Source organism: Ambystoma mexicanum, chromosome 7q (assembly GCF_040938575.1).
Source record: "Ambystoma mexicanum isolate Mex_15411 chromosome 7q, UKY_AmexF1_1, whole genome shotgun sequence".
In the NCBI taxonomy this organism is placed as follows: domain Eukaryota; kingdom Metazoa; phylum Chordata; class Amphibia; order Caudata; family Ambystomatidae; genus Ambystoma; species Ambystoma mexicanum.
Window position 1 is genome coordinate 986,129,117 of NC_090941.1, and position 15,598 is coordinate 986,144,714.

The 15,598-nt window shown below is 46.2% G+C and overlaps 1 protein-coding gene across 3 annotated transcripts in view; it reads left to right on the forward strand.

Annotated features, from left to right (window-relative positions):
* The window catches only part of RELT (RELT TNF receptor), a 196,470-nt gene that overhangs the window by 140,086 nt on the left and 40,786 nt on the right, over positions 1-15,598 (forward strand). For all 3 annotated transcript variants that reach the window (XM_069640114.1, XM_069640116.1, XM_069640115.1), the window contains exons 7-8: positions 13,773-13,853; positions 15,476-15,560. In XM_069640114.1, the coding sequence (XP_069496215.1) occupies positions 13,773-13,853; positions 15,476-15,560 (166 nt within the window). The remainder of the gene's footprint in view (positions 1-13,772; positions 13,854-15,475; positions 15,561-15,598) is intronic.

Sequence of the window (15,598 nt, forward strand, 5' to 3'; positions counted from 1 at the left end):
GTTTCAGGTCTGTACTACTCACCTTCCTATACCTCTCTTCCTAGTGAGTCTTGTGTGTCGTCAGAGGCGGTTGGGAAATGTTTTCAATTGGAGGGGCGTAAATGCTTGTCCCGAATATGTGCAAGCCTCCAAGCATAGCGATGGAGCTTTAACTAACCAAGGGAAGCTTGAGGGGGGGGTGACCCCACCCCCAAGATCTTTTAAAAAGATGGCTTAGAATGATGCTGTTACAGCACACGTTCTGCATAACATTTGGTAAACAGCCACACAGTTTGCAATCAGTTTTGTGCTGTAGCAAATGAAAAGGTCCAATAGATGCAAGTCACTGACCATGCACAGGAGCACCAATGCATTTTCATTTTTATTTTATTTATTTATTTATATTTATATAGCGCGCAAGCAGCCAAGGGGCATTGAGGCGCTGTTACTTGCAATAACTTAGTTACATGGTACAGGCATGATAGCGGTTGTTGACACATTATGAATACTACAAGACATCATACTGTTGTTACAGATATTGCATTTGGTCGTATATTACAACATATATGATAAGTATTCGTGCTGATGTGTCGGGCCTTATGTGAAGAGGGTAGTTTTCAGAGTTTTGCGAAAGGTGGTGAGGGAGGCCTCACCACGGATAGTGAGAGGTAGGGCATTCCAGTGAGTGGGCGCGAGATAGGGGAAGCTGGATCCGCCCGCTTTTACTCTTTTTTTACTAGTGGCACAGAGAGCATGTTGGTGTACGGTGATCTGGTTGGCCTGGTAGTGGAGACGGGGTGGATCCTTTGAGAGAGGTATGCTGGAGCAGTGAAGTGAATGCACTTGTGGGTCAGTGTTAGGGATTTGAAGACGATCCTTTCCTTTATTGGGAACCAGTGGGCTAATTTTCTGGCCTCAGAGATGTGTTCTCTTTTAGCAATGCCTTGGGCTGCCCGGAGAGCATTGTTCTGTATTACTTATAGTCTCTCTAAATTTTTGTTGGAGGTTCCTATAAAGAGTATGTTGCAGTAGTCTAGCCTGGAGCCAGTGATGGCTCTGGCTATGTTGGTGCAGTTCTCTTTGGAGAGAAAGGGTATGTCTGCGTTGATAAGTTTGGCATGATATGCAGCTTTGGATGCTATTGCGTTGACTTGTCTATCCATGGATAGGCTGGAATCCAGGTAGACTCCAAGAGTTTTGACAGAATCAGAGACCGGTATTTTAATGGAGTCAATGGTGAAGTACCTGAATTGGGCATCTAGATTTTTTAGCGTGTCGGGGGACCCTACCAGGAGGCGTTACGTCTTGTCAGAGTTGAGGCATAGTCCGTTGTCTGCCATCCAGGCTTGGATGGTGTTGTAGAGGTTGTTGGGGGTCAGGTAGTCAGTGTCATAGTTACCTTTGAGAGTGAGGAGGATCTGAAATGCCTTTGCCTACACTAGAAGTATAAAAATCATTTTCATGCTGGCTGTTCCCATACATATCCATGCAGGCCGCACCAATATTTCACAGTATTACATATGAGAACTGCTGTTGGCTTTGCCAGCCAGTAAGGAAATGCCATCCCACAGGATAAAATTATATACAGACTGGCCCTATCAATGTAAGCCAGAGTAGCCATGTAATAACACTTATCATATTTGCTTTACCCTAGATGCACAGTAATAAATTCCACGCCACAGTAAACATATATGTCCAGACTTGTGTGAGCAGTGCAGGCCAGTCTAGACACTGAATAACGCTTATCAATTTGCTTTACTCTTAATACCCATTAAAAAATGCCATGCTACAGTATGAAAGTATATGCAGACTGGCGCTACCAGTAAAGGCAAGCCTAACAAGTTATAATGCTTATTATTTTGACTTTGCCCATGATGCACAGTAAAGGATGCCTTGCCGCCAGCAGCTCTCCCTAGATTTGGAGGTCGTTCTCTTTCACACGCATTCACACAACATACTCTCTCATTAACCTGCAGACTACGCAGCATTCGGAAAACTGCTTGCATGCATACATGCATAATGAAAAACACACAAGCATACGCGTGCACATGCACCCATATTTCATACACATAAATACTATTTCACTTAACTGCTGGAACCTTTAGCACACCTCTGCTACCACACAAGACCGGATGGCCCGCCCCTCTTCTCTGCAGCGTTATCATGCTGACTGACAAGAGAGGTTTCCCCTCCTGTCATTCAGCTTCTGCACACTGTTAGCGCAATAATGGGAGGCGGCAGGACCCCACTTCCTACGCTACTTGGCCTCTCCTTATGGCGACCTACATATTATCTGGGCTCTGCATTACAAAGGAAAAATGTATACTAGGGTTGAGAGGCCCTGTTCAGGGCCAGGCAGCACAGTCCACCCGTGAAAATAAAGCACCAAGTTGGACCATGCTGCCGGCGTCACTCAAGCGAGGGCGGCGGCTAACCCTGCCTTTACCAAAGAGACGCCACGACATGTGCAGCATTGGTAATAGAAGTGGAAATCTATTCCAAGGTCTGACGGGATCGCGCACGTAAGCGGCAGCCATTTGCCCCTTTGTAGCTGGGGTTAATATGGAGCGGTTGGCAGAGAATTTGATCCAATTTAGCCGGTGCAAAGTGCGGTGATAAGAGGGATGGAGGGTGGCAATCTCAGGAAATGCAATCTGGTTTAACACTGCTAGCTGCCGGATCCAGCAGCCCGAGGGATACTTTTCTGTAACTCGCCAGACAAGGCTGGAAGCCAAATTGGGACAAATCAATGAAAACTCAATTAGACAATCACTGCAACGCTTTCACTTGTTTTTTTCTCAACTAAAAAGGCGTGATTGGGATACAAGAGAAGAGTGCATGTGGCAGCGGGGGGCTGTCCTTTCTTATCCTCAACACCGCTGATTAGGGATAACATTTAGCAGCCCCCCAACCTCCGATAGAGAAGACTTGTTCATTTTAATCTGTATTGGGTTTTAGAGAAACACAGTGCTTTCAATGAAGTCTAAATCAGACACTACCTGAAATGTGCAAAAGCATTAGAACATTGTTATTGACCGTCTATCTGGTGTTATTTCCACTGAAAAATACTCATAGTTAATCATCAGAAGTTGACAATACCAGAATTCAGTTCTACGGATGGTGGAGTACACACTAACAACAGCCGGCGTTGATCCCATTGAGCTATCTCAGTTGTGCCCATAGAAATGTCCTTACAACTTTACATCTGGGGGTCTCATTCCATATCCAAACCATAAACACTCACAATTGGTGTGTGAAGCAAAATCTCTTCTGTCTAAATTTAGGGGCGGATAGCTCAGGGGCAACATGCTCGCCTTGCAAGCGAGATGACACAGAGCCCCAAAGGATCGATCCCCGGATCTGCGCTCAGAAACCTCTGAGTATTGAGCGCGTTATAAATAACCTATCAAATCATATCATGTAGCCCATCAGACAGGAGGCAGACAGTGGAAAATGGCCATTGATCCCAAACAGGGAGAGTCTTTTCTTGTGCGTTGCCATCTAAATACCTTTTCGGAATAACCTGTTGTCCCCATAAGAATGCTCCATTACTGCTCAATTCTTTAACCAATCATCCTAGCCTTTTTAAATCTAGCCAAATAGACCAGAACATTAAGAAGCCCTCCCACAAATTACCATCCCCACCATCAGACCGAATCATTAAATCCAATTGCATGTAACCTCCGCTTGGAAATTCATATTCACGCCCAGACAGAACTAATTGGTTGTACAAACAAGTATCCTCAAGTCGGGTTACACCAGCATCTGAGTATACCTTTTCCGGATCCGAAGTTACTCTTTGAGTTTTTTCCCCCTCAACTTTTTCCATGTAACTTTCTTTGTCCTGATGAAGGCATGTCATGATTTTGTATGGCAAAGAGCCGAAACATGTTGACTGTCATTGTTTTTATTATGTTATAGGTGAAGGGTAAATAGAATCCCATATACAAACTGATGTGTAGATTAAAAACACCCCCACCCCCATGCCTGCTGCATTAAACTTTCTCACTTCCTGCACTATCATGATCCCCGTGTGTGCTTACCATAGTACTGAACAACTACTGTGCTATTCTGAGTATGTAATATTTTCTTGTAGAAAAGCATATAAGTTCTATTCAATAAGGTGTCCTATTTTGAGTGAAGCCCAGGAGCCCAATCCCTGAATTCACTCTTATCCGTGGACTTCCTTTTTTGGGAGACAAGAGAGCCACACTTGAGCTGCTCTTGTGAACATACACTGCACAGGTAGTGTTTGCTGCATCCCTGCCTTTTGGCCCCAGTAAGGCAAAGGCCGTAGGCTTCCATTAAGATCCTGCAATGCTCGCCTAGTAATTGGTTGCTGGAGGATGTGAGCGAGCAGGAGCAATGATCTACGATGACAGAATAGACACCGTTCTCTTGGGACTAAGTGTAGCTGCAGGTTTCATACACTAATTGGCATCAGTCAAGGAACTGATGTCTGTGCAAGTTTTATGTCCCCGCAGAAATGTCTCCTGGCAAAAAAGTCGCTGTTTTTTGCAAAGATATTATTATATTGAACATGCCGAGACACCCCCCGCAACCCTCACATTTTTTTTTTGTTTAACCAGGGCAGCAGGGGACATCCCCACAACCCGTTCCCATGCATAATGTCACCTTATATAATGTTGACAATGTCCTTTCCCTTCGACATTATGTATGGGGACATTATTACCTGATACCAACATGTCAAATGGCAATCAGATTTGCTTGAAATCCGAATGTGTATGTATTCTCTGTAGGAGGTAGTAGAAGGTGTACTCTTGCATCCTTAGCGCAAGTGTTATTAGGAAGCTGTCTATGAGACGGTTTGAAGCACATGGCTTCATTAGTAGGGTAGCCCCTATAGAAGTTGGAGACAAGTGCAGAGTGTTGGTGTCCCAAGGCAGCACGGGATCACTTCTGGCGCTTGTCTACTCGTCCGGGCTCAGCTAGCCAGGCCTATTCTTAGTCCTTTTTTCATTTGCATGACATGTGTTGGGGCTTTACAATTTACACTGATAGCACCAAATCGTCCTCCATCTGGTCCTCATCAGGAATATGTAGTGCCCGGTCCTTATGCTGGCACTCGAAGCACTGACTACGGCATTCCAGTGTACACCTGTAGAGAAGAGTAACTGGGGGGTTAGGTGAGGTGGGAGGAAGGGGTAAGGAGGGTACATGGGGTGCTCCCCCTCTAAAAGAAACCCACAGCTTTTATTGCCGGCATCCTAAATGCGGCGTGCTCACGTGGATCTGCGCGTGTGCCCTATCTGGAGCCTCAATGATTGAGGCGGTGCTGCTGCTTTTTATCAATAGTTTTCTGCATAGTCCAATCAAAGCTATAAGGGCTAGTTGGCCTCATTTGTTTTCTGCTATTGGGTGAAGGTTATGAACTGCAGTGAGCCTCCCCTCCTGCAGATGTCCTCGTCACAGTCCTCACTGCTCGCAGGGGTGGAGCTTGTCTTTGTGGACCGCTTTAAGAGGCCTATTTGCACAAGGGTGGTGTCTGTATGCACTATACCCTGAAAGTGCTGAGCACAGTGAATTACACCCAGCAGCAGAGCACGTATTCATGACATTGGGGCCATTTCTTTCAGAGCTAATCACCATCCTATTAGTGCCTTTCCAGGGCTCACAGGTCATTGACATAATTCCCTTCTAGGAGAGGAAGTCACGAAATTAATTTAATTCATTTTAAAAGTCAAAAATACTTCCACGCTGAACATTTTGGGAGTAAACGACTTTCACGGCAATCCATATGGAAGTCAAATGTTAGGTAAAAAAGATTCTGCTGACTGCTGTGTTTGAAGTCTGGAAATAAAACTGGAGACCATGTAGCAATTGGATTTGTGGATTCACAAACCTCACAATCTGGCAACGCAGTGGAGGGAGGCACCGCTGGAGTCGTCGAGGAGAATAAAAATACCAGTAGCGGGTTAAGGATTATTACACAACGGGAAGGGAAGTCATATTTTAAACACTGTGCAATCTATGGAAGTGTTTGCCTTCCGGTCTCTAGTTTGGTGAACTTTTTGGGACTTTTCCTGGAGTCCAATGTCAAAAAGGGAATGAACGGACGTACAGGACGTGATAGGACATTGTCGGTAAAATCATCCAGCATCGCCCCGGTAGTTGGACTGGTTCGAAGGCCAGTCAGTGGTGCAAGCCCAGCCCTAGGCCAACACCACCTTCCGGTAACCTATGACCTCACATAGCTGCTGTTAACACAGCCTCGCTAGTTCCTGAGGTCACTAATGGTATTTCCAGTTCCAATATCATTCGCAATACATCTCCAGTGCACCACCCGCTCCCGACATTCTGGCAATGCATCACTTTGACCGTTTCTTTATCCCAAGGATCCGGCCTCTGTCGGCACCCTACTTCCCACAATCTGTATCCTCCTTGCTCAAGCACAGCAGCGGCCACTATAAGCGAGACGCCACTTTCCCCTCCCCTGATGTCAGAGTGTCGAATTTATTTGAGCCTTTTTCAGTCTAAAATGTGGAGGGAGACCCTCCCGCAACTCCCCACCTCACTTCCCCTCAACCTAATCTATACCGTTACCCACCCCCATTTATAAATTTAATTAGTACCTGGCGAGGGCGCAATCAGAATGAAAGAGCCATTCTGATTGGCCCTCGCCGAGTCGTTACCAGGCCGGGAATCCCTCCGTCGGGATTCCACGGCTTTTGTCCACGGCAGGGGGACGTGGCAGCCCCTCTGCCAATGAGGAGGCTCGAAGCAGGGCCATCCCCGCTCCGAGCCTCCCCAAGGCTGAGAGGCTACCTTCGCCCCCCGCCGGGGACAGAGGTAAGGCATTTTTTATTTCCTTCCCTCCCTCCTTCCACCTCCCTCCTCTCCCTACCCCACTTACCTTCTATGCCTTGGTCCCCGGCAGGGGACGATGAAAGCCTCCAGCCGTGTGAAGACTCAGAGCGGGGCCATCCCCACGGCTGGAGACTGCCATCGTCCCCCGCCGGGGACACAGGTACGTGTTTTTTTGGGGGGTTTTTTTCCCTTTCCCCTCCCTTCCGCCCTCCCCACCCCACTTACCTTCTTTTTTTTCGGGAGCGGACGCGCTGGTAACGCTTCTGTTTCCAGCGCGTCCGATCCCGATGGCCGCCACAGAAAGGGAAAACGGACTCCGTTTTCCCTTTCCATGGCGGCCATTTTCTTTGACGTCTTTTTTTTTTTCCCGAAATGCTGCAGCTTTTCGGGGAAAAAAAGAAAGCTTTTAGTGCCCCGGTCACGCAGTTTTTGCGGGCCGGGGTACTAATAGCTATATGCCCCTCGCGGCGGGGGCATTACCGATTCCGGTAATGCCCCGGGGCCTTCGTTAAGGCCCTCGCTTCGCTCGGGGCCTATAACTATGGGCCCCAGGGCATTACCTGAGTCGGTAACGCCCCTGCTGCTCGGGGCATATTGCTTAATTAAATGTGACCGAAAAAAAGGTCAACAAATTTCGATCAAATGTTTTTAGGTCAATTATGCTAATATCGCCACCACATAGGCACTTTTGGCCGTTTCTTTTGTTGAAGGGTGGACCGGTTATAGAAGTGAGAAAACTCTTTATGCAGTGACTCACCATTCAGCGCCACGGCCAGGTTTCTGAATGTCATCATACACAGTGTTTAGTTTTTTTGCATTTGGTTCTTGCATTCCTATATTCCGCGAGGGGATATACAACACCCAAATTGACAGAACGGTGTGGGCCACTCTGTTTATAAGCCTGCGCATTTAAATTTAAATCATACCCATGTTAAAATGTATTCTAAGTATGCAATTGTGTGGAAAATCAGGCAGTGGAGCATTTTGACATATTCTGAACACACATTTGAACACAGTTTCTTATTCTACAATTTAGAACGAGTGACAATAATCCGCCCAGAAAAGTTGGTTGGAAGAGAATTCTTTTAGGACTAACTTGTTGATGCAATATGACTGCCCGTCAGGCGCACCTATGGATCGGAGAACCATTCTGACCATTACCTCGCTTGGTGAATTGAATTGATGCGACTTAGCCGCTTCCACTGTGTTGCCACGGTCTGCTAGCACTTCTGAGGGCCAGGGCCAATGGTCACGTGTATCATCACATGCCAAGCTTGTGATGATACACGTGATGATACTCAGATGCTTTTTAATTATGAATTGATCTTTCTTGATCACGGTACAGTCCTGGGGTAGAGCGTTCCTACGCTTGCATCCATGGGCCGCAAGGGGTCACCCCTACCCAGCTCTGTCTTTTGGAAATGTAGGAAGAGTCAACTTGTTTTTGTTTGGAGACCTGAAGGGATTTGCTATTGCTACCCCAAATACAGGGCCCTGATCTTTAACAATGCTATGATTTATGAAGGGAAGTTAAATGGAACCCTCCAGTTGACTGGCAGCCAATGGACTTTCTTCATTGGTGGAACACGTCTCGCTTTCTCTTTCAAGGTAGTCTTGTTGCCCTATCCTGAAGGACTGAACGATCTAAAGCTCTTTACCTTTTTGAGCAGACTGTGCACCCTAATAAAGTGGTCCTATTTTGCTGCAAATCATGTAGATGCCCTAATCTGTGGGTAGTGTAACAGAACATTCTCTGCCCCTCCACCCCGCCTCAAGTCCCAGGGATCTCCAGGCAAAACATTTGTGGCACTCAAAGGTAATGTGCCCATGTAGAAATAGGGAAACAATGGTCCAATCTGGATGCCGTAATGGCTATATACTTTAAGCTTTTTGCCTTCCTGCCAAGACAAGGTGTAAGGTTCAGCTGGTGCTTACATTGAGCCAATCCCACATCTGGCTGGGTCCCAACAGAAAGCTCATAGCCAAAAGGGACCCTCAAAATGTGAGCTTTTTTTTTTACCATTCCTGGTGCTTCCCTAAGTGTCACTACCCCAGAGGTGTACACAGGGTAGGGCCTGAGCGGGCGAGGCCCACCCACCGTCTGTAACTGCTGTGCTGTGTGGGTATTTAAGATGTTAATGTCACTGTGGTTGCCCAACTACATTAGCTTCAGGCCCCGCTTTTTGGACAATCCTGGCTATGCCTCTGCACTACCCTTAGGAAAGATAGCCAATAGACGTTTAGTGTATTGACAGCAATGACGACAGGGCTGCACAGGCAACACTCAACTATACAAAATATGCATTATAAATAGCTACAAATTCCAAAGAGGCTGCTCGGCCTGGCACTGCAGGCATCTTTTAATACTGTACCAGTTATTCGCCGGATGAATGTGTTCCTTGTGGTGATGATACCGCCAGTCTTCTATTTATAGTACAGGCGATGGGCAGTATTCAGTAGCACTCGTAGATGGGGAATTGGTTCAGTTGATTCCAGAGCTGGCCATGGCCTTCGACTTTGGGTTCTTCACGTAGCAGTTGCCGAAGCCTTTTTCAACAGGATTTTGCTCTCATGGGCAGTACTTGCTAAGAGGAGCTGACCGCATCCTTCAGGGCAAGTCACAACATGGTAGTTGGGATATAGATCTGGGTTACGCTCATCAAATCCCGGTTGGAGCGGACACCTTAAACCGGTGGGAACCCATTGCGGTTTTACTCTCATCAAAAAAACGAATATGATGAACTAAAGGTCTTCCACACGTGCATGATATTTTCTCACAGATCAAATGTAAGTTCACCTACATTGCCCACAAAGCCTTCCATACAAAGAAGCCCTTCAAATTGACCGAAATTCTGGTGATATCGGTTATCTGTCAGTAAATTAGAGCAGAAGCAGCCAAGAGGCCACCCATACAAGAGCAAGGAGCTATCCCTCCGCTTCGGGGCAGAATCCCTCAGCATGGCCTCCTGTTCCGAGGCAAGCCGCTGCCGCAATCACTGAATTCAGTCGGATCCGTCGGCCTCCTGTTGAAATTACTCAATGCCCACAACTGGAGGATGCCCATTTGCTCAAATTTTAACCAAAAAAAACCTACATAGCACCCCTGGTTCAACACAAACCCATTGCAAAAGCTTAACTTTCCCATACGCCCTCTCTTGCCACAGAGCCTGAAAACCATAACCCTGTTGCCTACCATGATTTTAAGCACTGCGCCATGCGCGCAGTTTCCTAACTCTAGGGCACGTGTGCAGCACAATGACAACACTCTAGTGCATTTTAGCGCTATGTAATAGACAAATAATATATACTTCTAATGATCTGAATGAAAGGGCTTGCCCCAAATTTAAGTAATCACAAAAAGCTCTAATCACTTAACATGAGTTACCAACAGGAGGCTATTTTGGTTTTGAGTCTGCATAGCATCTTTACCGGGATCCTACCACTTGTGTTGTGTGATGGCTGATGTAATGAAAACCAAAACTACAACCCTTGCCATTTTGCTTTGTTGGCCATTATATATGACTGGATGAAACTAAGCCACACTATTCTAGTGCCCAGTTTTACCTGTAAGAGTTAAGGCCTTTATTCTTGCTTTTTGGGCTAGTTTAAATGGGACTGTTTTGTAATTGATCCAATTTCCACCCCCAAAGATAACAACATATCACAAGAAAGAAAGAGAGCTTTTGTTATTGTCATGGGTCATCGCTCATAATATTGTCTACAAAACAAGGATTGCACCAATGATGATGTCCATATTGTCATAGATGTTGTGCTATTGCATCTCCTAGCAAGGGTTATGCCGTTTGCACAGGTCCTGGCACTTTGGTTACATTGTTAGTGGAGTAGTGGGAGGAGAGCAAAGTCGCTGGAGAGTGTCAACACATTAGTAAATTGCAATGATGTTGATGTTGCAGAGTGAGTTCCTATTGTGGTAGAGTAGCTTGGTGCCACCTGGCATCTGGAGACATAATCCCAGCCTTCAAGAGTGTAATTTGCAGCTGGAGTGTTGGTCTGTACATGTATGTACTGTGAAAGTCAAGGAGAGGATGAGGGTGTTGGGTGACAATTAATAGTTGCTATAGTTCCAGGATAAAGTAGTGTGAGTTGGATGATGGGTGTCGGAATACAAAGGGTCCCAGCAAAGTACGATTGTGGAAGAGCGTACATTTTTGGTACCCTAAAAGTAAGTTATCTGGCATCGATAGGTTGCGGCTGTAGCTTCATGCCAGTGATTCATGCTTGTGCAGCTACAATCTATGCCAGGAATGGTCTCTGTAGATCACTTACATGAAGCTCCAGCCACAACCCATCTATGCCAGTCATGAAAGTACTTCAAAGTGACCATTATTGGCATAGATAGGCTGTGACAGCAGCTTCACAAAAATTATTTACAGTATGAAGATAATTTAAAGTCACCATTGCTGGCATAGAGAGATTGTGGCCGCAACTTTATGAAAGTGGTTTATACTAACCCAGTATGTAATTCATGTTCATGAAGTTGCCGACACAATCTGTCTATGCCAGTAATGGTCCCTTTAAATTACTTTCTCGACTGGAATTAAAAGGTTGTGGCCACAGCTTCATGCAAGTGATTTCCAATGACCATTACTGGCATGCATAAATTATGGTTTAAACCTCATGAAAATGATATATAATCAATAGATCACTTTTCTGAAGTTGCAGCCACTGTCTAGCTCTGTCAGCAATGGCCACTGTAAATCACATGTGGCCTAGGCTTCATGCAATTGATTTACAGTGTCAATTATTGGCATAGTTCGATTGGGTCCGCCGCTTAATGAACGTTTTGCAAAATGCTCCTGTGTACTGTTGTTGACATGGCATTTACTGGATTTGTTTGTGTGTTACCCTAGAGAACCACTTGTAAATTGTATAGCTTTTTATAACCTTTTTCTCAAAAACTGTGTTGTAAAATGGACGCTTTCAACACAATATTTGAAAGACTTTCTCGGTGCGAACTCCTATATTATTTTGGACTCCTACTGCTTGGTCAGCCGTGCTAATTTGGGGAAATATTTAGGTCTCCCTCATCCCCCCGCTGAAAGTTTTCTCAAGCCTAGACTGACTGTGAATCATTCCAAATCCTGGTCCCCCTTCCGCCACCCCCGGTAGCTGCATATTCCATCCGATCCAAATGCTTTGTTCGCACTTGATGCCAGTACTGTGAAAGGACTCACTTCATGAGGGTGTATATGGAAACATGCCATGCTGGTCCTAGAAAGAATCCTATATGTTAAAGGTCGCGATAACCTTTATTCAACCAACAGGACATATATTAAAAATGATGTAGAAAGTTACATGTCGGGGGCCACGTGGTCTTTCTGCGGGGCAGGCCACGCTAACCCTACAGCCATACCACCCATCCCACTGACCCCCTGTCATTGCCACATTGCTATGGCACCTGTGCAGCTGCTATGAGCTTGTTTACAGCTGGTGGTTTCGGTTAGCCCGCTGGTTTTGGTGACATTGAAATACCCTGGAAAAGTCTAGAACTCGAGCATCCCAAAATAATGAGGTTTGTTGTTTGTGTCGGAGGCTTCGATCAGACGGATGACGATGATCTGGTGGCGGTGGCCTACAGGCCGGACAGGCGCTGTGTGCTTGTTTACTTCTCATGAACCCTCTCAAATCCCCTGATGAGTCTGCTTTGTTTTTGCCACTTGTTTTCCAAATTGCCGGCCAGTGAGAGGGCCCTCGCCTGCCCAGACTCGTACAGGTGATTTCATGCTGAGTTGTCGCTGAGGGTTGTGTAAAGCCTTTTCCGCCCAACAGCCCCTCAGACATACAAGGATTGTGTGGAATTATTATTTTTTTTGGCCTGTGAGACGAAATCACAAAGTTATATAGGCTATACCCTTGCACTTCTTTTGGTCTCGTCATAGGCTTTACAGCCTCAGTTCTATTTTGTTTTTTTTTCTTTCCATCAGCTCTTGGAATGTAGGCTCCTATAATCTCCCAGGTCTTGGGTAACACAGACACATGCCTGCTTGTGATTCTGGCTGCCTTGGATGCGTTCTCTCATATATACATATATTCCATAAACCGATGAAGAGATCTTTTTCTTCCATCTAAAATGAAATCATTCTCTTCCTTGGGGGCCGCGCTCTGTTTTTATTTTTCTGTGTTGCATTTTTTCCTTAGGCGGGTCCTTTCCATTTTATTGTATGCGCAGTTTAGTTTTGCATTTGTCATTTTTTGCACTTCTTCGTAGTATTAGTTCTTTTTGAAATCTTGCTCAGCGCCCCGTCACACTCTGGGGTTATGGTGCGCTTTAGAAATGATATAAATTAATAAATAATGCAAAAATCACTTCCCTCGCCTCCTTATTGCCCGACCTCTTTCAGTGTAAACAAATTGGTCTGTAGGTTTACTGTGGGTTCCTACATCAAAAATCACCTTTATCTGTTAGGAGGGAACCGGGGGTGGGCAGGGAGTTAAAATTGGTGTTGTGCTACGCCGGCCTCGCCATAGGCTTCCTGTACATTTCCCACTGGAAGAAATGCTTTGAGTTACAAAAGGTGCTTTTACACCCGCCACATTCTCCCTCTTCACATTTACTTTGGAAAATACTCCTCTGAACAGCAAACACTGGGGCATTTAAAAATAAGCACTGACACTAGTGGTGGTACAGAAAATTGCTGCCCCTAGAGAAAACAAAAACAAGCTGGAAAATGGCTGTAGTGATTCCTGAATTAATTGTTGGAGAAATGCAGACATGTTATGCCCGCTCATATTGTAAAGGCTGGCATCGCAACTGACTGGCATGCCCACAAATAAAGCCTTCAGGGGGTGAGAAGCACTGGGCACATCAAAGAGCATTGCTAATGTTTCTGATCGGCTATGTATAGTCCCCAGTGCTTGGCGGATATGTCATCGTTTGGAGGAAATGGGGTGCAGTGCACCTTTCTGCGAGGTCATGCATATTAACAAGTCTTTTCTCCTTCCAGGAAACAACCCTACGTACGGAGTGGAGGATGCCAACGAGGATACTATTGGCGTCCTGGTGCGGCTCATTACCGAAAAGAAAGGTTAGTCTCCAGAGCGCTCGAGGGTGGGCGCGCAGTAATGTTGCAGGACAGCGTAGCCTCCAGTTCCACAGCTCCCTTTGGTGCATTTAAAACATGTGACTCGGCAGCAGATGGGAATGGGAGGTTTCGTTGCAGCCTATTTGATCAAAGTAGTTTTCATCGAGGTTTTTTTTTACCTGATTTTGTCGCAAATACACATTGGGGGCGGGTTTGGGTTAATATTTAGTGTAGGGATGGTAAGAGAGGGTTGCAGGGGTCCTCCCGCATATATTTGCTGCAAAGTCACACATTAAAAAAATAAATCGATGAAATCTACTTCGAGAAAATAATCTCGACCAAATTACCTAGAACCCAGCAGATGATGCTCCTAACGCTCATTAAATCTGCTAGTTGCCCAGCCTGCTGCTCACACCACAGTCTCGGGCTCGTCTCCAGCTTTACCTCGCTTTGTTGAACATGGCTGCTGTTTTTCCTTGCAACGCTCTCACTGGAAAGCTGCAGTCATTCAACTGACAGAGGGATTCCTGATGTTACATCAAAACCTGTAGCATCAAGCGGAATAGCCTCGTGGCTTATAGGCCACAGCACTGCTTTTTTAGCGACTGGGGGGTTCCCTGGCGTCGTAGTACAGCTCGAGCGATCACGCCACTTCATGGCATCTCGTTAACAGCACCACCCTTTCAGCAATGGAGTTTCCTGTCGCTATGCCAGCGCCCATGATCACAAAAACATTGTGTCCTTTAGTTCACAGCACTGGCCTTTGTCGACAGAGGGATTCCAATGTGCGTTAACCAGCCCAACAACATCATGGCCTGTAGGCCTCCTCGCCACCTCTTCCTTGCCAGGGGGTTATTGGTGTCACACTGGTGCCTATGTCATCGAGAAACATCATAGCCATTATTTTCCAGCACCATCTTGTCATTGACAGAGGCTTTCCTGAAGTCACGCGAGAGCCCAGGTAATGGAGCCCAGTATCATCCCAGCCTCTAATTCACAGCACTGTCCTGCAGTATTCCAATGCCACACTATAGTGTGCGTGATTCGACCCAGGGACATCAAGGCCCGCCTCTCCCTCTACTTCCAGTGCTCGTATTGGGACATATTATGTTGTTATGTTATTTGGCATTTATATAGCGCTCCATAAATCATTGGTATGACCTCAAAGCTCTAGTGGTTTGAACGCCCTCGGGACCATAGTCCAGGTCAGTCGAGAGAGTAAGGTGTCATAGGGTGCACCGATTATGTGCGCAGCTGATGCAATTGCCCAATGGTAGCTGCAGTCTAGCATTAGGTGTGGTGGAATTGAGATCAGTTGAATGTGTGCAGTCTGGCGGGTGGACACCAAGACTGGGTTATGGCTGCGTTAGGCCTGTGTAGTAGCAAATGCGATTGGCCGCGCCTTCACAGGCTTAAACATTGGCCTACATTTCTTTTCTTTCTTTCGTTTTTGGACATTAGAATTAATTCGACTGGCTTCCAAATCTTTAGGCATGAAATTGCGAGTGCCTTATTTCTCAGAAGGTGGGATGTTTCTCGGATTATGCTGGTCGCCATGTGTCCTTTCTGTGCAAGTCTTGCAGGCATTGTGTCCTTGAGCTGTGTCCGCTTTGCTTCCCCTGCAGAAAACGCTGTTGCACTGGAGGAGCTGCTGAAGGATTATCACAGCAAGCAGATCGTGGCGACCAGCAGCAGCAAACCCCCGAGCAAGTAAGTGGCGGCAGATAAGCACGCGGTGCTTCGGTGCA